This window comes from Colias croceus, chromosome 5 (genome assembly GCF_905220415.1).
Source record: "Colias croceus chromosome 5, ilColCroc2.1".
NCBI lineage: Eukaryota > Metazoa > Arthropoda > Insecta > Lepidoptera > Pieridae > Colias > Colias croceus.
Window position 1 is genome coordinate 244959 of NC_059541.1, and position 27579 is coordinate 272537.

At 36.3% G+C, this 27579-nt stretch overlaps 1 protein-coding gene across 3 annotated transcripts; it reads left to right on the top strand.

Moving 5' to 3' along the window:
* Positions 1 to 23162: 23162 nt before the first annotated feature.
* LOC123692116 (RISC-loading complex subunit TARBP2-like) lies at positions 23163 to 27200 on the top strand. 3 transcript variants are annotated; one of them, XM_045636761.1, is made up of 7 exons: positions 23163 to 23188; positions 23568 to 23648; positions 23797 to 24027; positions 24383 to 24673; positions 24907 to 25030; positions 25824 to 25896; positions 26196 to 27200. In XM_045636761.1, exons 2-7 carry the CDS (start codon positions 23571 to 23573, stop codon positions 26446 to 26448), a joined length of 1050 nt encoding a protein of 349 aa, XP_045492717.1. In that variant the 5' UTR covers positions 23163 to 23188; positions 23568 to 23570; the 3' UTR covers positions 26449 to 27200. The 3 variants fall into 3 exon arrangements, with proteins under 3 accessions (XP_045492717.1, XP_045492716.1, XP_045492718.1); XM_045636760.1 differs by having other exon boundaries at positions 23164 to 23291; XM_045636762.1 differs by having other exon boundaries at positions 23164 to 23291; positions 24907 to 25012.
* Positions 27201 to 27579: the final 379 nt, after the last annotated feature.

Genomic DNA, 27579 nt, shown 5'->3' on the forward strand with positions numbered 1-27579 from the left:
GTTAAAGTGTATGTGAAAATATTTAGTTGTCGTCTACCAACTAAAGTAGGTTCCTTATGTTGGATACATCATCATCATCATCATCAGCCCATATACGTTCCCACTGCTGGGACACGGGCCTCCTATGAGGGTACAGGCCATAATCCACCGCGCTGGCCAAGTGCGTGTTGGCGGATGACACATGTCGTCGAACTTTTTAATTCTTCGACATGTCGGTTTCCTCACGATGTTTTCCTTCACCGTTCGAGCAGTGGTGATGTTACAACATGCGCAGATAAATTGAAAAATCAATTTATTTCCTACGCGCTCGCCTGGTCTCGAACCACGGACTTATCGATTCGAAGTCTAAGGTCTCACCACTGAGCCACCACTGCTCTATGTTGGATACCTTAATCCTTAATCATTTAACCCCAATAATCAAAATTCAGAAACAGCGTCAGCAACAAATATAAATTAAAAAAGTTGGGAAGAAGGGATAAGAGATTTGATCCCCGAAGAATAAAAGCCTCAAGTTCGACGATCTACTTGACCCGTAAAGAGGAAAGCACGGAAACCGCGGAAATGGGACTTTCTCGACTTCTGTAGCAGTCAAATACATACTTTTGTAGTAATACGTAATTAAAAATTGCTTAATTAAAATTAAAGGCCGATTATTAAACGATAATGTGACTTTCAAATTGTAATTTTGAAAGTTGAAATAATGGCTTCATTTACCGAGCTGCGATATTGTTTTAATTAAATTAAATTTGTAAGTTCTAATAATAATTGTAAACTGATGAGATTTCGCAAAAACTAAAGTGAAGCTCAAAAACGATACAAGTTTTTACTTAGTTACAAATAAAATATTACACATTTCCATAATCATAAGGTAAAACATTATAACCAAACGATTTCTTAATTTTTGATCAGTGTTTTCATATCTGAAAAAATATAGTTTCCTCATTGATAAAGGTAGCTGTTATACCAATGATCGGAAAGTATCATATTTATAAAACATTATTCTGAACATTAAGGAACGATGGAGTGATCGATAACACTAATGTAGAGGGGTGTGTTGCGGAACTGAGCTAGAAGCAGTAAGCGTATGTGCTAGTTGCTACTGAGTGTATTCAACTGCTAGCTATACAATATATGGTGGTTGCTAAGGCGTCGGGTGATTTATATGTGCCAGCTCCAGGGATTTGAATACCTTTTAATTAACTGTGGTAATACGATAAGTGTACCTATTTCACTCTCTGATATTAAAAATATTTGAACAGATATAAATTGCCACATTCTCTACATAACGCGTGTGTAGATAAACAATATATCACATAAATACCTGGTTATAATATCAAGAATTTGGTCTTTAATTTGTATAGGTAACTATATTAAAATATTTTGTCAAATTACGTTACATAGAGCATAAAACATAGCAAAGATAATTATTTTTACTTTACTCTACATTTTACAAGCCATGTACATGTTGGCGATTAAAAAAATAAAATATGAAGTAACGAAGCTATATAAAGGCTTGGCGTGTGGCGTGAAATATGTAGTAGCGTGAAACGTTTGAATAAAACGAAACATTGAGTATTTGCTGGAATTGGCGTCCATCGGACCAGATGCCGAGGAACTGAACGTTTTTATGAGTTACGATCGCATTGAACTCGCTATGACTCACTTAAAGCTTAACAAATATCCAAACAAAATCAACTCTTCAGCCGGATAAAAATTCTCCGCGGATTCGAACAGAATTATGATGTTTAGACTCGCTGTTTCATCTCCTCATATAATTGTAATAAAAATGTTGAGTGAACTTTTCTAGTAACGTCTATGCAGTGTGCCGAACGAGTATATTTCACGTCCTTCGCTAATGTTTTTTCATTTTTATTAGACAATTATTAGTTTACTGAGTTTCCACAGATTGAGACGCTGTTTCTTCCGCGTATTAAAACTTCAACCTCTCAGTTTTAAAACTAATTTAACGTAGTGATTAGGTCTAACCATGAATCATCCTCATTGTTCTTTGTTGAAAATAAATGCGATTTGTTTTAATTATATCTTCATTGCATTTTAGTATCGAATATTAAAGAGTACATGTATTCAATAAATGTTTTATTCATGGAATATTTTTAATAATTTGGGCAAATTCTAAAATTATATTTGAGTTTTGTAGAGTCGGCTCTATTAAATATTACTCAATTCAATGCTTTCGCCTTTATCCCAATTTCTCTAATATAAATTATAATTTCTACAAATAGTATTGGATATACACCGAAATGTAAATAAAACTGGAGTTGTTTCACCCCTAAACTCGTTTGCAGAACAAAAACGATTCGAAATAAAGACCTTACGGCTTACAAGAAGTAAACAGTTGAATGCACAGCTTAACTATGCAGTTATAAAATTGTGAACTTACCGCTCGTAATTTATAACCGTGAAACGTTAAGGGAATAAATCTTCATCTATGATGAATGTTTGAGTTCCGCTTTTCGGGCACTGCAGGGGGAGTCATCTGTGGGTCTCAGGTGGTGGTGACGAGTGGTGTCGCGTGGAGACGCGTGGTGGCGCGAGCGGGCGCGGGCGGGACGAGCTGGCGGCCGACTCTCTGCGAGCCGCGCGCGCGGCGCACTGCCGCGACGGCCGCGCGGCTAGGGCGGGCGGAAGGCGGCAGGCCCTCTGTCGATATTGGCTCATCACTTTTAAGAGACGGGACCGTTTCTACCGTAGCAGTTTGAGAGCTTGTAATTTAAATGATAATCTTATCTTATAAGGTATAATCTAATGTAGGTAAATATAATATATCTTATAAGGTAGAGATTATCGATGATTATCGTTGATATTTAATGGAATATTCGTCAGTTTTATATCATTGATTATTATTATTTTTTGAGAATTGATTGTATAAAAAAGAAACAAGTATTGTGACATATTATGACAAGAAATTAAGTGTATTCATTGCTTAGATGTGGATTGCATGATTAATAAATTAATAATTATTATAGGATTATTATTAAGATGTAGTCAAATAAACGAAGGAAAATATGTTACCTAATATCGTAGAATTTAGATTCAATAGCATGAATTCAAATTAAGACATCAGTACTTAGGACAGGACATTGTTACTATTAAATGTAATTTGTACTATTTTTTTTCATAATACGATAAAATAAAAGATATCGTAAGCATTTAGTATCGACAAGTGTCGGCCGCCCTAGAGGCTGCGACGCGCCGCCCACTCAAATGGCGCAGCTTACGAGCCGCCACCAGACAAAGCTCGCAATTATTATCCGCTTAATTATCTATTGTTGTTTCTATAATTGCAACTTCTTCGGCAACACTTCCTCGGCACCGAAGCCGCGAGTTACTTAGTCGATATAAAGTTGGAATTAAAATATGGGGTATTCACAAAAGACAATACGTACTTTAGCCAATTTGCTTTGACTTAATGCGAGACGATCGCGACGTTGCACTCAGCTCAGCCATGCAACTCGAACATTGGATAGAACTCTGAAGTACAGCCGTGAGCGGTGAGCCGATGTATACCGTGATATATTTTTATTCGTATTCATAAGTGGTCGGTGTATTTGTGTTCGTATGGTTGGTCAAACTTTTAATTAAATGATAGCGCTCAATCCTCTTTTATGTTAATGAGTTAATTTATTCTTTTGTGAATATCATATTTGCTAACGTTATCAGACGGAAATTCATACATAATATATATATCTACATTTGTACATTTTGATGAAAATATTAATAAAACTGCAAATAGGTACAATTTAATTGGTCCAAATATCTTATCACAAATCATGCTATGTTCAAACTTCAAATACATTCTAAATCCTCTTGGAAGCAGTTCAAGTTTACGATGTGCATTTTTAAGATGGACTGAAACTATTTGGCATCGAAAGTGAAAAACAGCAATAAATCCGTTTCCCTTTTATGTTCAGCGACGTTTACGGAGATTATCCCATGGGCGAGTACGTGCTCTGCGAACACGCTCCTGCCCCTTTTAGACGTGACACTGTTAAAAATCGATTGAGTTATATGCATGAGCCGAGAGCGCGACTCGTAAAGATGTTTAGGCCGTTACGTCGCTTTCCACTCCCAGAGCTATCAACATTGATTAGCTCGCCGGTTAGTCCTCGTGTTTATTGAATTGTATGAAATTAGCCGGTAATGTGTTTTACGAAAACGGTATTTGGTGTTGTCTTAAAATACCGCTTTGAAATATTCCCGCTTTCCAGTTTAATGTAAGTCGTTGAAAGCATTAGCAATAGTGCAATAACTACGGGATGTAAACCATCTGGCCCGAGGGGCCTGGAGCGGGGGCGCGGGGGAGGACCTGCGCGGGGCGAGGGGCGCGGGGCGGGGCGCGGCAGCCGGGCGGCAGGGGCCGGCGTTACAGCAGCCGGCGAGCCGAAAACAAACGGAACTGGTAAGACATGTGCTGATAAAATGTGACTCGAGTTTATAAGTTGTTTGCGTAAACAAGGAAACTTCAATTGTTTACCTTCATTTTTAGACTGCTGAGAGACGTTCGCTTCATAATGTTTTGTGATAGACGATATAAAATGACTGGACTTCCGGGTTGGTTTATTCATAATATTCAAAATTTCATACATCAACAATGTATTCTGACCAAATTCTGACTGATACTTTGATGTGTGTGTGTATTATGATACCCATAGGCATAATACACGTCATACCCTTTTATACCTTTAAATTAGGAATTTAAAAAATATCTTATCTCAAACGGTTTAAGATCCCTTAACTTTATTACACCACAATACCTAAACAAAAACGAATATGTAGAAATATAAAGCTTTTTGCGAAATAATTTCTTATAAGTATACTTTTGGTAGAATACCTACACCTTTTTTGAACTCTGCCCGGTCGCCGTACTTACTCTGGTAGCCTGATCAAATTGCCAAAGGGCAATCACTCTTTACCATAAATAGAGGTAACTAACTACTTTTCATTTTATTAATTACCGTATACAAAAGCTATTAACTTTGTGTACAGAATTCGGTTTTGTAGTTTTGTGTACATAATTACCTTAGCTGGGCATTAACTCGTTAATCCGTTAATCGTTAATTAACGTTAAAATGTTGATTAACGAATTAACTTTAAAGTTAACTTTTAAAAATGTTAACGGACACGTTAACTTCCGTTAATATGCAGAAGCCCGTTAATCGTTAATCTAATTCAGATTAATGGTTCAGACAAGTATGAAACGAATGACAAGTGCCGGGCGGCGCGTGGCGAAGTCAAGAACATAATATATTTTGGTGTGTCCATATCTATTAAATTTGAAGGGTTTTCCGAATTAGCATTTGTCTCAAAATTTGTTGCGTTTTCTCCAAAATATGGTGTGTATATCGGATTTGACGTATAAACCATCTTTTTGCTGGTCTTCGGTATTTATTTGCTTATTTTTTAAAGACATCATAGCTCGAGATATTTCATCTTGTATTTTTCTTTTGACATCTTCAGTAAGATTTAGGCAATTAGAATTATAATAGTATTTTGTTTTATTCCTAACCTGTTAATTTCCAGAACCTAAACCAACAAGTTGTATAAGTTCACTAACGCAACGATATAAAAATGCAATTTTACACATATTAACGGATTAACGATTAACGTTAACTTGCGTTAATTCTTCCGAAATGTAACTAACGCTTTAACGCTTAACGAAGCTAACTTTTTTTGTAGCGGATTAACGATTAACGAAGTTAACTATTTGATTAACGGTGCCCAGCTATGATAATTACCTATCCATATCCTATGTTATAAAATCCTAATAGGTTTGTCATAGCAACGTGTTGATAGTTCTTACAGTAATGTAATGATAATAATATTATATGCTGGCGATGAAAGCTTCGTTGTTCGTGCGACAAATAGGTAGCTACGTAGGTATGGTAGGTATGCGGGAAGGTAATTCCCTGGAGGAATTTCTGTTTCACGTAGCTGAAAATTAAATAGAAAGCTAAATAAATAACAAGCTCTTAAAGAAGACGCTTTCAATTTCATGCAAGAACCATTTCAATTAAATATTGTTCTGTATTTAGAAAGTGTTTTTCTATAATACCCACACGAAGCCTACAAGATTATTTCTTTGATCCATATACTTACATTACACATAAGACATAAGTTATTTAACTTGCTAGTGTATTTCTATCATTGTGTCCTTCAGAACAACTGTTTCAATTGAAGCATTGTTTTTAATATAGCATACATAAAATGGAATATAGTGAGCGAATGGCGACCAGTCGACCACACCTCGGTATAAACAGCACTTGAGCTATCGATCACACAAATATGCCGTTTATATTAGTATAGCAACTTAAGTATCCGCCCTACGCGAGCACAGCTCCAGGAACAGCGAGCGACGATGTATATTTATATTCAAAGTTTCTTGATATTGAACAACTTTTCCTTGAACTTGATAGGTTTCTTTCCATTTAGGCTTAATCAATTTAAAGTCTAGAACATACAAGGCTATGCAAAGACAGTGTAATAAGAATTGTGAGCTGTTTTAACTCAAACGATCGGTTTTCCCACTGCAATACTACTTTCATCGATTTGGGCTTGCATAATTATCGCGCGGCACCGCACGGGTTATCGTCAAATGTGCCAATGTCTGCTTACTGCTGACCCAATTTTGTACTTTCGCCGAATTCTATTCACATTCAATATAAATACCTAGGTTGTGTAGGTATCTACAAATAAATCTGAAATGCATCTTTGTAATGATAAATTGTTAAATGCATATATGTACAGGGCCGGACCGTGAACTTGTGGGGCCCTGGGCTGAAACTACCCAGGGGCCTTTTTTTTTGGAAATGTTCATATTTTCTTAATACTTGCTTTCGCAATTTTGTTATTTTAACATAATCAAATTTGATTTTAAATAGTTTCATTCGTTCAGGAGTCTATCGCGGACAAACAAAGTGACAAACAAAGTGAACTTATAATATACACGGTTGAAATGTCGATGAAGTGATGCTGTGACCGCGCGCTCTCCACCCTCTATCTCGAAAACGGTTCACCGTATACAAAATTTTTTAAACAAAATTTGTGGAGAATTTTATATTCTACAATATTGATAATAAATACAAATAGCAAAAAACCCATAAGAAATGAGATATTTCCAAAGAAAGCGCATACAACCGTTTTTGTGACCTTTGACCTTGAAATTTAATAGTTCTTTACACCCTACCAAATGTAGATTTTGAGACAACTTTTAGGGTGTCAATATACAAGTATTTACAGACTTACTGCTGGGTATCTCGAATTCCGAGATTCTTACCTAATTTAACCTTACATGACTGGGCCATAACTCGTTCGGGCTCGTACATAAGAGTTAAAACACTTCTTAATAACCGAATAACGCATTTCGTTAAAAAATCACAATAGTTGATAGTTATAATAAATCTGTATTAATAAAAAAAAAGTATTTGAATAAACGAGTACAAATAAATATTAATTTATCGAAAAAAAAAAGTCATTATCAATTATTATTATGAGGGAAATAACAAGTTTTTTCGAAACGGTTTGGTAAAAAAACATGGCTTTAAAATAAGCCTATTTATATAGCCCTCTAAAAAGAGTAAAAAGTGCATTTTTGAAATGAAACTTCTTTAAGCGCGTTGCCAACTGCTAAGTCGTTGGTTAAATGCTCTAAGGCTAAGTCGGATGACAATCTAGTGCTCATTTCTCCGCTACTTTTTAAGTTATATTTTTGTAATATATGAAATAAAGTCATGAATATATATCTATACTAGTATCTATACTTATAACTTAATATTATAAAGCTGAAGAGTTTGTATGTTTGTTTGAACGCGTTAATCTCAGGAACTACTGATACCGATTTAAAAAATTATTTCGGTGTTAGATTGCCCATTTATAGAGGAAGGCTATTATAATATCATCAGGCTAAGACCAACAGGATCTGAGCCACGTGGGTGAAATCGCGGGGCGCAGCTAGTTGTTATTATGTATACCTATAGATAAACTAGCTGCGCCCCGCGAAACTATTTGGTTATTTTATATAGGAAGGTACCTACAGTGGTGGACGTATAATTAGAAACACGTAACACAATGAAGTAGTCATCAAATTCATTTGACATTTGTGTATAATAACGTATTAGAGATTAAGCATTATTTCATATGTAATTATAGAACACCCGTTTCTATCTAGCTTTATAAGAAATTGCTTAATTTTAATCAAACGTTAGCTTAAATTAATAAAATTAAAAAACTTTAAGTGCAGTCTAATTTCCGAGTATTTTCAGTCTGGACAACAAATTAGAAACAGCATGGTTCGAGTGTTCTAAAGTCAAAACCTATTAAAATGTCGTTAATATTTTTTTCTTCTACAAATATTCGCACCATTTTTTAAACATTATATCTAAAAGTTTCTGAAAATTAATTAACTTTGCAATAAAAATGGGTAAAAGTAAGATTTGTGACCCATCAACAAGAAATATACTCTTAAGTTTACATTTTGACAAAAGCTTTCGACAACAGACAAAAGTGTTCGATAAAAAGATATTCAATGTTATAGTCTATTTCAAAAAGCATGGTACTTCTGATCAAGTGTCTAGAAAAGGTCGAACAATCACTGCTCACGAGGATAGGCAAATGATTCTTTTGGCAAAGATGGATCCATTTAAAAGCTCAAATTCTATTATAAAATTAGGTTTTTCCGAAGATGAACCACGCCATTGTGTCGATGAGATCGATTTGCAGGTGGTAAGTCGAGGCAAAATTGTTTGTGAAAGTGGCCAGGAAAGTACAGCTTCTTATTAGGGAATGACGATAAGCATTTACTAAGAAATATTGCTTGTGGACAGTCCGCAAGTGAAAAAGTTTTATTTTGGGACGAAACAAATTAATTTAATCAATTCTGATGGCAAAGGATACGCGCGTCGTCCAGATAACCATACCTTTGATGGGTTTTGGGCAGGAAAAAGCAAAGATTGTTAAATAAACTTAAGATTCTTTATTAGACGATGCGCGTAGTACGAAGGGTAAAGACGGAAGAGAGAAATTATAAGATGACACATAGGTATTTGACATACACATTTGTTTATACAAACTCTTTTCACCAACACTGGCCCTTAAACAAATGTGTAGGTACATAATTATTGTACAACATTAAACAAGTTTAGTTTTTACAATTTAAGAATTTAACAAATTTATTGTAAACCTAAACACGTTACAAACTTATAATGCTTTTCTTTAGTAAGTGGTTTTGTTAAAATATCGGCAGTCATTTCAGAAGTACACAAATAATTCAAATTAACAATATTATCTTTTACAACTTCTCTTATAAAATGATGCCGCACATCTATATGTTTCGTACGAGCATGATACATAGGATTCTTACACAATTTTTGTGCTGATTGGTTATCATTAAAAATCGTAACAGAACAATGCCTACCTAACAATTCATACAACAGAGTTCTTATGAATAACGCTTCTTTACAAGAATCTGATAGAGCCATATATTCTGCTTCTGTGCTAGAAAGAGCGACTGTTCGCTGTTTTCTACTTTCCCACGATACAGAACAGTTCCCAATTTGAAACACAAACCCAGTGTACGACCTACGATCGACCTCACACGAAGCCCAGTCAGCATAAATATACCCATTGATGTCTAGACCACTTCTACTAAAAACAAGTTTGTAGTTTACAGTACCCTTTAAATACCGTAGTACGCGTTTCGCGGCCTTCCAATGACGCTGATCATAACAATCATTATACTGGCTCAGCATGCTTACCGCGTGCGCGATGTCTGGCCTGGAGCTAACTGAAATATAATTTAAACAACCAATTAAATTTCTATATTCCAAATTCTCCTCCTTTTTATCAGCCTTTACAAGTTTCAATCCCGATTCCATTGGAGTTTGAGCTGGCTTACAGTCAGTCATATGAAAACGGTCTAAAACATTCTTTATGTAACTAGACTGATCAAGATAGATATTATCTTGGTTTCTTGTGATGCGCATACCAAGTATATGGCTGGCTGGCCCTAAATCCTTCATTTCGAATTCTTGCATGAGTTTCTTCTTTATTTCAACTTTCATTTGTGAATTTCTGGTTGAAAATAATAATATATCGTCCACATACAACCCAATGATGACTAATTCTTCACCATTTGATTTAAAATACACGCAGGGCTCTGAAGACAGTCTTCTGAAACAAAGTTTTGTAACCAACACATGGTTTATCTTTTCATACCAAGACTTCGAAGCTTGCTTTAGGCCATAAATTGCTTTATGCAATTTATATACTTTATGCTCACAGCCTTTTACTTTATACCAATCTGGCTTTATACTGCTTTAGATTTCCATCAAGATCTTTCTTTTTCTTAAAAACCCACTTGCACTTAATCGGTTTTTGATCTTTAGGTGGATCAGTTAATGTCCAACATTTATTTTTAATAAATGATTGATACTCATCAGCCATTGCTTTCTTCCAGTGAACAGCTTCAGCCCCTCCTAGAGCTTCTTGAACTGTCTCTGGTTCATCTCCAATGCAGGTCAGCATTGCAGTACACGCACTGTCATATTCCGATGTATCCATCGCATCTTCAAGTGTCGATTCACCTGGAATGTAAGTGACATCGGAAGGATCAACAGAACTACTGCTGTCAGAGTCATCTAACTCAAAAATACACTGTCTTCTGGGATTAGTTACAATCTCATCATGAAAAAATCACCATTTTCACATTTTTCAGTGTTTTTTGTATAGAATTTGTTTTCAAAGAAAGCAACATCCCTTGATTTAATAATTTTGCTGAGATTCTCTGGATCAATCAATCTATAACCCTTACTATTTTCACAATATCCTACAAAAATGTAAGGTTTACATTTTGAATCTAATTTCTTACGATTCTGTGTCAAGGCATAAACCACACAACCAAATATACGTAAATGGCTAAGATTCACCTTCTCATTAGTCCATTTTTCCTCTGGCGTGCTACCGTAGACTGCTTTTGTAGGGGACCGGTTCTTCAAATAAACAGCGGTATTGACCGCTTCTGCCCAGAACTGCCCATCTAAGCCTGCGTCTCGTAACATGCTGCGAGCCTTCTCGACGATTGTCCTGTTGGCCCGCTCAGCAACACCGTTCTGCTGAGGCGAGTGCGGTATGGTAGTCTGGTGAATGATGCCGTTATCCTTCAAATATTTCTGGAATATAGAATTGACATATTCGCCTCCATTATCCGTCCTCAACAATTTTATTTTTCTATTGGTTTGGTTCTCCACCATTGCCTTGAAATGTTTGAAGTTATCGAAAACTTCACTCTTATTTTTCAGAAAATAAATCCATGTTTTCCTACTACAATCATCAATAAACGTGAGGAAGTAACTAGCACCACCGAAAGATTTCACTGGCATAGGCCCGCATAAATCACTGTGTACAACACCTAACAGTTCATTTGACCTACTTTGTGCCTTCTTAGGAAAAGGTAATTTGCTAAGCTTCTCCTTAACACAAGCTTCACATTGACTGAACTGTGATTTATCATAAGTAATACCACTAGCCATACCTTTCATTAACAAATGCATACTCCTCATATTGAGATGTCCTAGTCTCCTGTGCCATGTCTCCTGCGTAACAGAGTTAGCAGCCGCCTGGAAACTCAGCTCAGTTTCTTTCTTACAGCTCTCAGATGCTTTCTTCTGCACTAAATCTTGAGCTTCTGTATTTACCTTGGTAGTCGCAGATTCTACACTATTCCCTGAAAACATAGAACAGCCACCACATCCTACCACACACAGATCACGCTCTCTAACAGATTCTGCAGTTTCTAATTGATAAACACCATTTTTATGTACAGCTGTAGCTGCTAGCTTTTTACCATAGAATATATTACAACATTTTTCATTAAAAATAACTCTAAAACCCTTCCTAGTTAACGCACTGACTGACAACAAGTTTGTAGCTAAGTTCGGTACATGATAAACTTCACTGATTGTTTTGACGCCTAATTTTAAATTTACTTTTACATCACCACGACCAGCAGTAAATAATTTTTCACCGTTAGCCATCTTGACTTCAGACACATAACCAGGAACAAAGTTATTTAGTATATTCCTGTCATGACACATATGAGCACTAGAGTCTATTAACCATATATCATTCTGCACACAAGCTGATAATGCTGTCAATAGTAACTGGTTTGTTGAGCTCTCCGCCTTAACTGGTTTCACAGATTTACAGTTCCTCGAGAAGTGACCAAGCTTCTTGCACTTAAAGCATTTGATTTTCTTACGTGCCGCCACCAACGCTGTTGAACTCGTGTCACCTTTTTCATCACGTCGATGCTTCTCCTGCATGAGCTTCGCTTTGACCACTTCACTCGACAACTTGATATTAGAATTTTCAAGTGCCATTATGAGTGGATCAAAGTCTTGAGACAAGCCACTCAGTAAGAGAACTGCAACGAAATCGTCTTCCAGAGGTGAACCAATATCGTTCAGCTGTTGACTTAGGTCGCTAATCTTCGCAACGTAAGCTTCCATGCTTTCACATTCGCATAATTTTGTTGCAAACAAAAGACGAAGCAAACTCAGTCTCCTTGACAACCCCTTGTCTTCGTACGCCTTTTGCAAATTAATCCATGCATCCCGCGCCGTCTCTGCGTTCCTTACATGCGTAAAAACCGAGGGCTTTACTGACAAACAGATCTTAGCAAGAGCTTTCTGAGATCTCTTCATATGAGCCGCATCTTTGACATCTTCAGTTTTATCTTCCGAAACGACGTCCCATAAGTCCTCGTGAATGAGAAGCATTTTCAGTTGGAACTTCCAATTACTGTAGTTTTCTATGCCGCTCAACTTCTCCACAGGAGTTAAAGTCGAAACCGATGTCGATGTCGCCATTTTTACATGTATGGACGGGCGTTTTAGTTTATTTATAAAATTACTTTTATTCTGCCAAAACTCAAAAATAATTATATACAGAGCAAAAATAACGTCCTGGGCCCATAACCTGATGGGTTTTGGGCAGGAAAAAGCAAAGATTGTTAAATAAACTTAAGATTCTTTATTAGACGATGCGCGTAGTACGAAGGGTAAAGACGGAAGAGAGAAATTATAAGATGACACATAGGTATTTGACATACACATTTGTTTATACAAACTCTTTTCACCAACAACCTTAGATAATAAATAAACAGTAAGAGCCAGCGCGCACGAGCAACTTTGTCTCCGCAACTATTTTGTCTCTCCCATCAATTGTATGGGGAGTTGTGTCGCTACGTGCGCGCACCGTCATACTAGCCCATGGGTGGGAGAGACAGAATAGTTGCGGAGACAAAATAGTTGCGGAGACAAAGTTGCTCGTGCGCGCTACCTCTAAAGCATTGCGGAGGAAACATTATAGTATGGGGTTGTTTTGAGATTGTTATAATCTTTATAGACAACAACTTTACAACGTCGTTGGCTCGTGGCTTAGACTGTATGAGATTGTCACACATTTGCAAAAACAACAATCAAACAATCTTTGCAAGAAGAAGAATTTGCCTATCCTCGCGAGCAGTAGTTTTTCATGGTCGAGCTTTTCTAGGCACTTAATCAGAAGTACCATGCTCTTTGAAATAAACTATAGCATTGAATATCTTTATATCAAACACTCTAAATGATTTGCAATTTTCGTGTAACTCCAGTTTTTGTCAAAATGTAAACTTAAAATTATTTTTCTTGTTGATGGGTCACAAATCTTACTTTTATCCATTTTGGTGCAAAGTTAATTAATTTTCAGAAACTTTTAGATAGAATGTTTAAAAAATGGTGCAAATATTTGTAGGAGAAAAAAATATTAACGACATTTTAATAGGTTTTGACTTTAGAACACTCGAACCATGCTGTTTCTAATTTATTGTCCCTACTGAAAATACTCGGAAATCAGACTGCACTTAAAGTTGTTTAATTTTATTAATTTAAGCTAATGTTTGATTAAAATTAAGCAATTTCTTATAAAACTACATAAACGGGTGTTCTATTACGTATGAAATAGTGCTTTATCTCTAAAACGTTAATACACAAATGTTAAATAAACTTGATGACTACTTCATTGTGTTACTGTTTCTAATTAAACGTCCACCACTGTATAAAAAATAACCAAATAGTTTCAATAAATGAGATTTATTTTCTAAAAGTTGAAAATCAACATGCAAACATCCTTTTACATGTTAGCAAAAGTTATTGAAGTAGGTATGCGATTTTCAACATTTTTTTTTCGAAAACCGACTACAGATTTTTTTTTTAAATTATCGCCCATTGGTTTTATCGGGGTAAGGGGGCCCTTTTAACCTCGGGGCCCTGGGCTGCAGCCCATAAAGCCCATGGGTAGATCCGGCCCTGTATATGTAGTAGAATCAAGTGACGGGCAAGGATTATACTTATTTCTTGTGTACCCCTTAGCCTGTCTGTCAGTTTGTGTAGTAGAATCTCCAAAATAGGTACACCGATTTTAGCAGTCCTTCACAGGCAGAATCTCATCCAACGAAACGAAGTCGCGGATGTCAATTAATATAATATTTAATGTTATGTATATTTTATCGTTCCAATCAACCATTACTTATGGAGTCGGTGAGTCCCTTTGGGGTTTATTATTTAACTTTTATCCGTACAGACTGTGATTTTGGGTATTTGATATAACAATAATTTACATTTACTGTTAGCGTACAAAATGCGATACATTATGAAAGCAAAGGTGGAATATGTCGTAAATGTGAAAAATAAAGAACGATCGAAGGTAGTTAACACTGATTTATACTACATATTAAGGTGCTATAAGTACCTATAATATTATTCGAAGTTGAGCGTTTCAAAAGGCACAGTATTACAGCAATGATTATTTAAACACCTTAATACAATGATATCGGCTCACCAATGATATATTGAAGCGGCCGCGTTCCAGCGTTGATGTATTGCTGACCTCAGAGAATACGATTAGGTCACTGGTGGAGTATTCTAGCTTCCAAACTGAAATGGGCTCGTGTGTTTCATATTTTACGTGACTGCATTAAATGTTTCTTGTGGAGCTTAAAGTTTAATCGAGCTTTACCAAAATTAAATTAATGTTTTCTACCAAATATAAATTACCGGTTTCTATTTACATCTTGATTAGTACCTAAACATGTATCTAGTTTTTTTTATTTATTGAATTTTATATAATATATAATGGCCTACATGAAATTAAACTGAGAGTGGACGAATAGCTACTAGGACTACTTAATTTCCAACAAAATTGGAATTGTCTGTGTAAATTTTTAAATTGAAATGAAAAAATATAGCTATAAGTATTTAGTTGTTCAATATAAATAAAATCTCTGGACAAAATATGCTTTCAAAAATTTCATCCGGATCTGTAAACATAGGTAGGTACGTATTCACTGCTTTTACGACGTCGAGGCAATATTCCAAGGTTCTCTTTGTGAATGTAAAGCGAGATGTCGGTGAATTGTTCAAGTGTATAACAATAATTGTGTGCATTGTGACAGTAACCGTGCTGATATTGTACAGTCCAAGGAATCCGGAATATATTCCGTTCTGTACATTTAGTGCAAATCTTTATAAGCCTATTAAATTGTTATATAATGGCTTTCTTTGATTACCCATTTTACGAGAGTGGTGTCACTAAGATATTGAACAGAACTTCGGCCTTTATTGTGGTAATGGAGTTTTACCCTGGCTTTTGTTACAGGCTATTAATATAAATATCAAAAGAAATAATATCACTATTCAGGCTTTAAAGTATTCGTTAGAAATGTTAAAATATAATATAAAGCTGACACAGAGGATTAAGGGATGGGGTTGGCCACAAAACATTTCCCTCGAATAAAAAATGCGCAAGTAATCCGTCCTTTCATACTTGGAGCATTATACGTTTCTGTCGTAATGATATCATTAAGTTGAACGCAGAATTATACATTTTTGTTTAATAGGATGTAGGTTTAGGATGTAGGTATAATATTATCCACTCTCTCTTCTACCTACACAAAGATGAAAGCACTACACTTTTTATAATTGCAAGTTTATTCAAACGTTTTGGAGATTTTTAAATAAGTATGTAACTATGTTGTTATAGTTAACTAACTACTAATACATAATTACATATTCCAAAATTAAACTAGTTACACGACACATTTATACTCATTATATGGAACGTGACAGTAAACTGCGAAGATCGTATCACGAGTCGATGAAAAAGCTGAAGGCGAAGCTTGATTTACAAAACGATGAGGTCCGCCGGCCGTAATGGGCGGCCGAGCGGACAAACGACATTAGTGACAATCGTGTGTGACCGTACAGTGTCCACTGCTCAAATGGCAAATCGATAGTTTTCATTTTATGTCGTAGAGGTTATGGGAGTCGGCAAATCGCTTCACTGTCCAATTGGCACACTTTTGAGATGGATGGCTGAAAAACTGAACTTATGTAGTTATATATACATAAGTTCAGTAGATCTACTAACTATTTACTAAGTGATAAGTCCCGTTACCTAAAGTTTTTAAAAAAATACCTAGGTACTTACAGAATTCAGATCGCATTGACCTATATATAAAAGTACTCTGTGGCATTGACGGATATGAATATTTTAGCGATAGTCACCGCAAGATTTCGGGTAATAAGTACATTTGTAAAGAATTGAAGGAAGGAAAGTTTACAATATGATCGTGATTACTGAAGGAACGGGTTATGGGGCGCCTAAAAATGAACACTTTATTGCAGGTTACAGTAAAATGGCAGGCACCTGGAGGAAGTAGGTGGTTAAGCGAGGCCATAAGGGGCTTGCAGGGGGGAGGTTCTTGTGTGCTGCTGACCTACATCGAGCTAATCGTACCACGTGAAAAAGCTCGCGTGCCGCGGTCGTTCACCCGCCGCGGCCTTTCAACCCACGATTCAATCCTGTTGGTTTTCAACTACAATGCCTGTTATTAAATGTAGCTTAAGTTCGTCTAAGACTCTAAGGCTATAAATATGCTATGCACCGTAAGCGCAGTCGTAACTCAATCCGGAGTTAGGTACAGTGACAGGCGTAGGAGGAAGGTACTACCTGGTAGGCTGGTAAACAGATTTCTATAATAGGTACGCGTACATAGCATGAGTAAATGTTTTATTTGTTAATATACTAATAGAACGTAAAAGGTAAAAAGTGTTTTAATTCAATTGGAAGCCATGTAGCGGGATTCACGCAGTGTACAGTAGCGGAACTCCCCGGGGAGACAACTTGTACCAAACTCAATTCGCCAAATTGCACATAAAATGTATAGCGTTTAGCGATAAACGGTCTTTTAACGTAATTAAAACGAAAATAAATGGATAACATTCAGGTCTCAGTGTATTTTGGGAATCATTATGTACTAGCCGCCAGCTCTGACTCCGTCGGAGTTCATTAACTGGGGTCTGGGCTGATAATGAACTGTGTCATTTTACTTGATCAGTTCAGACGACAGTGTAACTGATAACTGATAATACAAAAAGTATTTTTTAACTTTCGTTATTCTTCATAATTTTTTAGATTCTTCTGTTTCACCTTCTATCACAGATGACAGAATGACTGTCCTCTATATTTAGGGGAACTTACCTAACACTTAATAGTTTTCGACTGGACTCATTTTATAGCGCAACTGAATTTGTATTACAAAATGTAACTTGTGAAATATTATTCAAAATTATTGAGTAAATGAGTATCAAAATACTTTTATCTGAAGGCTAGTTAAGTCGGAAGGTATGTCAACTTGGGCGATGTCGTCGCCAGTTTAATTTCACTTTAAATCTGATGTAGTCGGAAAAATAAATATACGATCGTCGTTCGAAACTTTTTACATAAATTACTTTCGAACCGTAGCTCGCGTTAAAGGTAATTCCGTTCTCGGATTTTATACCAGTACCTACTTTTTAATAGTTACTGAAAAGTAGATGCAACCAAGTCTCACGACAGCGATTACTTTTTTAAGAAAGACAGAAGAAGAAGAAATGTATTAAATAACTGCAAGCTGTAACTTGCTGCTGATTTCAAATCAAGGATATTTTTATAACTTGTTATAAGGTGAAAATTTGTATCTAAAATGTATGTATTTACTTCAATTATTAACATGCAAAATCTATATACTTAACTGGTTAAAATTGTCGAGAGTATTGGCGTCTGTGCCGTTATAGATAATCTGAGCATGATTCTGAATAATAAAAACGGCAGATAAAATAAACAGTGCGAGATGAAAGCGGTCATCAGTTATAAATATCTCAATTATTTTGCCCGCGATGCGATAATTATAAATTATTACCTATAGGCCTGCCATTGCGTTGAATACATCTGCTAGAATTTTAGATCATTAAAGAATTGACAAGCGCCAGTAAATTATTAGTGAGATACATACAACCAAGATTTCGATATTCTTATAATCTTAGAAACATGATTATTTAATATTACATATAAAAATTCTTCCTTAACTACTATTATCTCCTAAAGCACATAGGTACCTAGCTTTTTTACGATTATGAATGGTTCTCGAATACGAAGATGATGATGACGAAATCAATATTTATGGGATTGTTAGTTTTGTATCCTACTACAACCCTACTACCTTCCTACTACTAAATTATCCCCGAAATTGAAATTTATCTCAAAAATATAAGTAAGTACGGGAATCATCGAGTATTCCATTGACTACGGTCTACGCGAGCGAATCCGCGGGCGAAAAGCTAGTTTAAAATAACGCAATATATACCTTAAGATACCTATATACACGAATTATTATAAGTACATAAACAGAATACATTAAGAGTAACTAACAATAAGGTATCTAACAATGGATAATCTACTTTGTTTAAGTAGCGGTAAAGCGGTATAAACAAGAGCTTTGGATGAGAGGATAATTTAATAAACACTTAAAGCCAATATCGTGAACAATTTACATAGACGCCTTCTAGTTAGATTAGATTAATACGCCTTATGCTTGCGACATCGTTTTAAATTGCACACTATAGGGGGCTTGGGGCGCAACAGCTCTATCAGCTCAAACAATGTCAGAAGCAGCATGTAGATGAACGCCAGCCAAGCAGAGTCCAGGAGGATCAGCTTCGTAACTTCCGCGCCGGGTAACGTTCGGTGTTCAGTCATTGTGGTCATCAAATGTTGCCGTACAGTCGTCTACGCAAGAACCTCCGTCCCCAGTAGAGCAGGGAATGCACCAGGAGTATACAGGTGTACACTAAGAGGACCCGGAATACGGCGCACGCTGCGGCAGCGCCGGCGTCTGTGGTGGCACGGTGTCGGCCCATTCACACATATTTTAGAATATGACATTTGTGTATCCAGATGGACTAGGTTTTTATGTTATGGTGTTTAAATGCGATTGACTGTTTTATTTTACATTTTGACAAGTATGTGTGTACAAACTTGGTACAAACCAAGTATACAAACACAATTTCGGTTGCTATGACTACATTTTGTTGCTATTTATAACTAGGGTAACTAGGTAATAATATAGATATAATGGAACAGACTTGAAACAGATACCTATCGACAAAATATAGGTATAAGCTGTAACTCCAATCGTTGCAATCGATAGGGGCTACTGAAAACCAGTGTTGTCAGTGTTTCTATGGAGCACTACAGCGAGTACCTAGTCCCTTTTTATGGACATTACTACACAGTTCTTTGTTGTTGTTTTTAGTAATATTTTTAAGTATAGTTATAAGGTTTTTTTTTTATATTATTTCATTTGTTGTGTTGTTTTAAGTTTTATTAGTTTTTAAGTTTTTCTTTCTTTAAGTATGTATGATTTGTTTTGTATCTGTGTGGTTTTGTTTTTGATCAATAAATGTTTTATTATTTTTTTTATATTTATTTTACTCCTTTACTTGAAAGGGATACTCATTACACGCGGGCCTAGGCCAAGCGTGCAACGGAATACTTTATATTGTGTATGTTGATGATATAGTGGATGATGTTAAGAACTTCCGCGTTATTCGGCATGTGTTAAGGATGGTTGCTTTCTGTAGCATGTTTAATGTGTGTGATGGTAATTCTAGAGTATTTAAATTGTGTATAAGTGTTTTAGGGATTATACCGGTAGCTGATAGAACTATCGGAACTATGTGAACTGTTTTCACATTCCATTGTGTTTTGATTTCTATGGCTAGATCCTGATACTTTCTTAATTTTTCTGATATAGTGGATTGTATATTATGTGTGTTAGGTATAGCTATATCTATTAAGTAAACATTTTGTTGAAATTTATCGTGTACAGTGATATCCGGTCTATTGTAATGAATTGTTTTATCGGTTATGATTGTCCTATCCCAGTATATTTTATAATTACTATTGTCTAATATGATTTCGGGTTTATATTTATAGTATGGCTCTATTTTTTTGATGAAATTGTACTTATGAGCTAAGAATTGATGAATAATTGCTGCTACTTGGTCATGACGATGCTTATAATCAGTTTGCGCTAATGATTTACATGCTCCGGTAATGTGTTGAATATTTTCTATGCCTGCATTACAATGTCTGCACTGGTCTGAAGTCTGATGAGAATCCTTTATGATGTGTTTAATGTAATTTCGTGTGGCAATAACCTCATCCTGGATGGCTAGCATAAAACCCTCAGTTTCTGGGAATAAATCTCCTCTTCTTATCCATTCATTCGACTTTTCTTTATCAACATGAGCCTGGCACAAATGAGATCGATGTCTACCATGCAGGGCCTTACTAGACCATTCCAAGAGCTTCTGCTGTATGCTTACGCTGTGTTCGTTTTGCTGAGGGTTAGTGTCGTGGTTTTATTATTATTATTATATTATAAAATAATCATCACATTGGAGAAAGACAGAAACATTTATTTGACTCCACTAACCATAAATTACGGGCACCACCATTTAAATTTACCATTGGATTTTGCTGTCCAATTAGTTTATTATAATTTATACAATAATATCTTAGAATAATATGATGTGGATAAAAGACGTGTGGCACTCGGGGACTGCCGCGGCAAAGCTATTGCATAGCATGCCTTCAAGCCACACCTCCGTGCCCGTCGGAGTGGGGACCGTGAGGTTTTTTTCGTTACGGAAATTCTGGATTCGGTCCCCGCGCTCAAGGCCCGCGATAGAAGCTATGCAATAGCTTAAAAAGCTTCTAGAACTTTCCATAAACATAAAGAGTTCAAGTTTTTAGGAAATCTTTATAACTGTAACACTTCTAGTGTTACAAGTGTTTATGAGCGGTGGTGACCACTTAACATCAGGTGGCCCAACTACCCCTTTGTTTGCTCTCACATTTGCTCTGTCTTAAAAAAAAAAACATATTTGTTTCCGTCTTTCCGTCGTTGCAAGCGTCGCGTCGTTGTCATAGTCGTTGTATATAGGTGTGTATACAGGGTGTAATCGTTAAGTGTGCACAGGCGATTTTTCCGTAAGTATTACAGATAACAAAAAAACTTTAAACTGATATCGAAAGTACTTAACCTAATGAGTAAAATGGCCGTAATAAATTTTTAAAAATAAATCGAGAAATATCAAAAAAATTATCTTTAAACCTTCCCATACATCAAGTATGGCAGGGTTTTCTTTTTCTTTTTTTGGTTTTCTGCTTTAATTACTTCGTAAATTAGGTGGCATTTTCCACGCTTTTTCCGGACATTTCCCAGGCATTTTCCAGGCATTTTTCGGGGATTTTCCAGGCATTTCCCAGACATTTTCCGGACATTTCCCTGACATTTTCCTGGCATTTACCGGGGATTTTCCAGGGATTTTCCACGCTTTACCCGGACATTTTCACGCATTTTCCGGATAATTTCCGGGAATTTTCCGGACATTACCCAGGCATTTTCCGTGGAAATCCTGGAAATGCCCGGAAAATATCCGGAAAATGCGTGAAAAATTCCGGGAAAAGCGTGGAAAATGCCTGGAAAATGCTTGGAAAATCCCCGGAAAATAAACGGAAAATGCCTGGGTAAAGCCCGGAAAATTCCCGGAAATTAAGCATATAAAAATAAAACACGGTTTACTTCAATCTGAGACGTGGGAAGTATAGCTCCCAGCGTTATAATAAAGGTTAAATTTGCGAAGTAATTAAAGCAGAAAACAAAAAAAAAGGAAGGCTAAAATCTTTCATATTAAGGCGCTGCCCTGAGTAAGCATTTCATTCCACTCACACACACACGCCGCGCCACAGCTGCAGCCCGACGCCATACGCGCATCATTACGAACGGGCCTCGGCCGGTAGTGTCGGTACACAGGCGTTCACGCACACATGCGTAAGTTTTTGGTTTGGGAATAAGAATTTGCGATTTACACGAAATTTATTGATTGGACTAAAAAAATAACACAGTACTTATCTTAGTATGTTGCTTGTAGAATTATTTTCCGAAAAAACAGAATGATTGCATGTAATTTAGTATGGTTTTTAAGCACAGTTTTTAAGCATCAAAAGATTTTTTTAGAGGTACCTTTGTGATTTTTTTCTATCGAGTAAAATAAGTTGTATTGTGTTTTCAACACACTATCTAGCTAGTTTATCTCCTGAAGAATATCATAAATTTATCTGAGATTTTTTACTGCAGTTAATCATATACTTTAAAGCATTATAATTTAGCAGCAAACTCGCGTTTTGCTCTACTAGTCACCTTAAATGTATATGGGATATTCATATTTCATACTTAATGTATGGGAGGGTTTAAAGATATTTTTTTTTTTTGATATTTCTTGATTTATTTTTAAAAATTTATTACGGCCATTTTACTCATACTTTCGATATCAGTTTAAAGTTTTTTGTTATCTGTAATACTTACGGAAAATTAATCACCTGTGCACACTTAACGATTACACCCTGTATAGGGTTGCCAAGGGCCAAGGGGTAGTTGCTATGCTAGTTATTAAGCTGTAAGTGCTGATTTACACAGGGTCAGTAGACAAGTCGCGACTGACTTTAATTGTTTACTTAGACTTCAAGCCTCTGTACTGACTTCAAATCTGTTTACACAGGGTTTTTTTTCGGGTCAGCACTGATTTGCCTCGAATTTGTAGTCAGTTACTGACCCTGTGTAAATAAGCACTAATTATGCTGTTATAATCTGTCAATCTGTCATTGTCAAAAGCCAGCATGCGTTTGACTTTGACATTGATGTAATTTTCGCCACAATTTTCGCTAAATATTTTGTTTGTGTAGGTAGTAGGTAGGTACTTTAATTTTACTTTGAAAAATAATCTTTGTAGCATAAATACTAACGTTATTGCAGTAATAAATTACGCGGAGGACTTAAATCTAATAAATTTGATGTAAGTGAGATGTGAAATAAGGATAAAAATTAATATAAGTATTCCGGGAGTATATAATAATATATTTCGGGGGTTTCCCTCAATAGTTGATGTTGATCAGATTGAGTATATTAATGATGAAGATGTCATAATTTTGATAATTAACTCAGTAATTAATAGGTTATATATTTAGTTAATACTTTAATTTCCACATACAATATAAGATATACATATTATAAGATCATGGTTTAAACATTCAAATCTAAATATCATTATATATAAATCATAACTTTTCAGAAAATGATGAAAACTGCGATATCTGTTCTTCAGGAGATGATGATGAAGTTAGGCCAAATTCCTGAATATGAATATAAACAGGTAATTTTTTTCTAATTTGTTATTTAAAAGTAAAAGCTGAACCGATTTAGTTAATCCTTTTTGTATAATATTGCTTGAAGTATAAATTTCCAAACCATTAGATATGTTTTCTTTAAATAAAATAATAATATTTACACTCAAATTTCAGTCTGGTCCACAACACCAAGCGATGTTTGAGTGCCGCTGCAAGACGGCCGGCGAGTCGGTGACGGCTTTGGCGCGTTCAAAGAAAGAAGCAAAGCAAGAAGCAGCCCGCCGCATGTTGAACCAGCTGTTCCACGCGCGAGGCATGTCTGTGCCGCCGCCCTACGCCAGGCCGCCTTCGCCCGCGCCGCCTTCGCCTGAACCGCCTTCTACGGATAAAGCCTTACCTAGTACGGTATGTAAACAATAATTGATAACAGTAATATAACTTTTTAATTGTCGTAAAGAATGAACTTTTATAAATAATGAATAATCAGTCTTTTTTGTGGTACTGAAAGGAAATATGTTAGTGTAAGATGTAAATTGTACATATTGATTTAGGTGTTTATCGTTTTAAATATGTGGAATAATTAGATTAGATCAAGAAATCTTGATGGTAACAATAATTGTATGTCAAAAGTTTTTTAGTTTTTACTATATAATATATATACAACTCACAACCACAACAAGAACCGGAAATACAATATCGCACATTCTATGTTTTATTAATCATGACATCTATGTGTAACAAAACGAATGTTGTTGCGCAGGGCCCCAGCGCGAGCGCGAGCACGGGTGCCGCGCCGGCCATCGACGTGCGCAGCTACGTGGCGCTGCTGAAGGAGCTGTGCGCGGAGTACAAGCTGGGCGAGGTGCAGTACGAGCTGGTGGGCGACGCGGGCCCGCCGCACCGCCGCCAGTTCACCGTGCGCGCGCGCCTCGCGCAGCACGAGCGCTCCGCCACATCCACCACCAAGAAGGCGGCAAGGCAGCTCGCGTCCGAAGCGCTGTATAAGTACTTGAGGGAGAATCTTGCAAGGCTCACCACTGATTTTGTTGAGGTGATTTGCTCGCTTTCTGTTTATCAACGGATTTAATATTTTTCAAACTCGAGTATAAAACAGTGAAAATCTATTAATATTACAAAAAGTATTATTAAAAAATTGACTTTCTTTAAAAAAATAGATTTAAAATGTTATGAATTAATAATTGTTTGTGGCAATAAACATACTCCTCTTCATTACTAGTTTTACACAAGTTTTTATTAATAAATTGAATATATGAATGTGTGCAGGAGGAGGCGATGGCGCGCGCGCACGAGAAGGCGATGGAGCGGTACGTGGAGCAGCGCGGCACGTGGCGCGCGCCGCTCGGCCAGCGCGTGGCGGACTACCACCTGGGTCTGTTGACGTACATAGGTTGGTACTGGGCAGTGCTGCACCTCGCTTGTTCACCGCACACCACACACACACTACTGTTCGTGTACACACACACAGACAAGCACAGCACACGCACACACACACCTGACAAGCACAGCACACACATATAAATTAAATTACCCATTTAAGTGTAAAGATTCACAATTAGAACATTATTATTTACTGTAAAATGTCATCTCATTTTTAATAGTTAATCACACACAGTGAAATCATTAGCTTTTTACTTAAAATTGTTTTTATTAAATTTTATTCCATATTATACGTCATATAAAAATAATTTTCATGAGCATTTTATGAATACCATAAATAATAAAACAAATTATAAATGTTTATATTTTATTTGATAGTATGTATCTACAATGAACCTTTGGAGATGGGATATTTTTTCAACTTGGATTGAAGTATGGTTTTATCTTTCATTTTTCCTTTTGCACATACGCTGAAAAAAATAACAATCACTCGCTATATTGCGTGCTTGGAAGTAACTAACATTTATAATAATAATTACTTACTGTATAAAGAAATAAAACAGTTTATATTATACATTATGGGATGCTTGCTTTATTAACCAACTCAACATCCTTTATTGCTTCTATTAATTGTTTTATAAACGCTTTTCCCAGTACATAACGGTTTAATGATGTAGATAAGCTAGATCATTGATTTTCTATAAATTTAATAATAATTATCAATGAAATGGTTATTAAAAAAAAACATTATTTTGTAACTTTCTTTTAGATAACTTATTTGAAGAATTTATTTAAAATTTCAGATGCAGAGAAGTTAGAGCTTGAAGAAACGCTTGAAGCCATTTCAATCACTGCTGAGGAGGAAGATCCCGTCAGGTAATGTGAAAGTTATGAGAAGTTAAAATAATATTCTGCTTGTTTCAAATTTACTATTTCTTAATTTGTTTTTTTGTTTATTTAGGGTTTAATAGTTCTGATTATTGAGCCGCTTTAAGATAAAAAAAAAATTAAGTAGAGTAACACGCAACTACAGTCTATAGAACAAACATTTATTCAACTATAACTTTTAATTTTCATAAACACATACATTTTCCACCATCATTCATCATCGGCTCGAAAGACGATTTCAGTATTTTCTGTACAAAATGTTTTTAACCGTGTGTGTGTGTGTGCAGCGCGCTGTCGAATGTGGCGGGCGCGCTGGGGCTGCAGGTAGAAAACGAGTGGCTGGAGACCCAGGGCGGCGGTTCGCTGTGCGTGGTGCGGCTGGAGCCCACCGCGCCGCCGCTGGCGCACGCGGCCGCCGGCCCGCACGCGCAGCGCGACGCGCACGCCCGCGCGCTGCGCTACCTGCGCCGCGCGCTCGCCCGCACGCGTCTCGCCACCCACGCGCACACGCTCGCCGATGGACCGCTGCTCACTGCTTAATAAGCCTCGAAGGACCATGCCGCGCGAGCACGCCTATTAGCTCGGTCACTATGTAATAAACCGAGCCGCGCGCTCGCCCTCCCCCACAAAAACTAATGCCTACTCGATCGCCGATAGACATCCCTATGTACATGCACATCCATAAGAGACAGAAAGGCAGACCAAGGGCTCCCTGAGCTGATGATATTCTACAATTGACAGGCAACGACTGGATGAAGGCAGCTGGAAACAGGAGGAAATGGGGACAGTTGGAGGAGGCCTATACCCGAAAGGGGCCAGGACATTTAACCTAACTGCATTTTTTAATATTTTCATGTATTATGTATCTTTTGTTGAAAACTGTATCTAAATGTCATGGATTATAAAGGCTAAATAAATAAATAAATAAATGTACATGCACCTCAAATGACCAAACCGTGCGCTCACCCACTCTACACAAAAGTACTAGTTCGGCGATGGATCACAGCTCATTGTTTGAGTAAGCCTCGAAGGACCAAAGCATGCGCTTGGGTAGACTTTTGCGGCAATATTCTCTGATTGACTTGCCCATTCAAAGGACTTGGAACCGCTTAGAAATGCCCGTTGTGTTCCGGCTCGAAGGACCAAGAGAATTTTAGAATGTTTTAGGGTATAGTTTGTGAATGTAACAATTTATAGATCAAAATATATTGGACAATGAGATGGTTTTGTTTTTCTTGCTATGTATAAAGTCCTATTATTCTGTGTGAGTTTTACGTCAATTTTTATTTAAAACACTTAAGCATTGGTAACACATTTTAATGTTTGGCAGCATTAAATTACATATTGTGGGGTACAATAAAATCATCTATCACATTTACATAGGCTTTAAGTTCGAACGACTTTAGTTGGGAAAAAGTTTTCATATTAATTTTGAATGAATTGCTTATCGAAGTTAACCAAACTTTTTCAGATAACAAAGGCTTACAATAATTAAACAAAATAAAAAGTTAAAGGATGTATATTTTTAAATTCTATATGATTGGTTTATTTGAAGCTGTGTTCAAAGATAAATTGTGTTTACATTTATATATATCTTGTATGTATAGGATGTATTGGTTAATTTCAACTACTTTAATAATCATTCATTTAATAAGTACATAATATTAGAAA

Coding starts and splice junctions, on each gene's coding strand:
- LOC123692116 (XM_045636761.1), top strand. CDS start 23,571: ATGATGAAAACTGCGATATCTGTTCTTCAGGAGATGATGATGAAGTTA. Junction 25,031..25,823: donor GGGTCTGTTGACGTACATAG/GTTGGTACTGGG, acceptor TTAAAATTTCAG/ATGCAGAGAAGTTAGAGCTT. Junction 25,897..26,195: donor GAGGAGGAAGATCCCGTCAG/GTAATGTGAAAG, acceptor GTGTGTGTGCAG/CGCGCTGTCGAATGTGGCGG.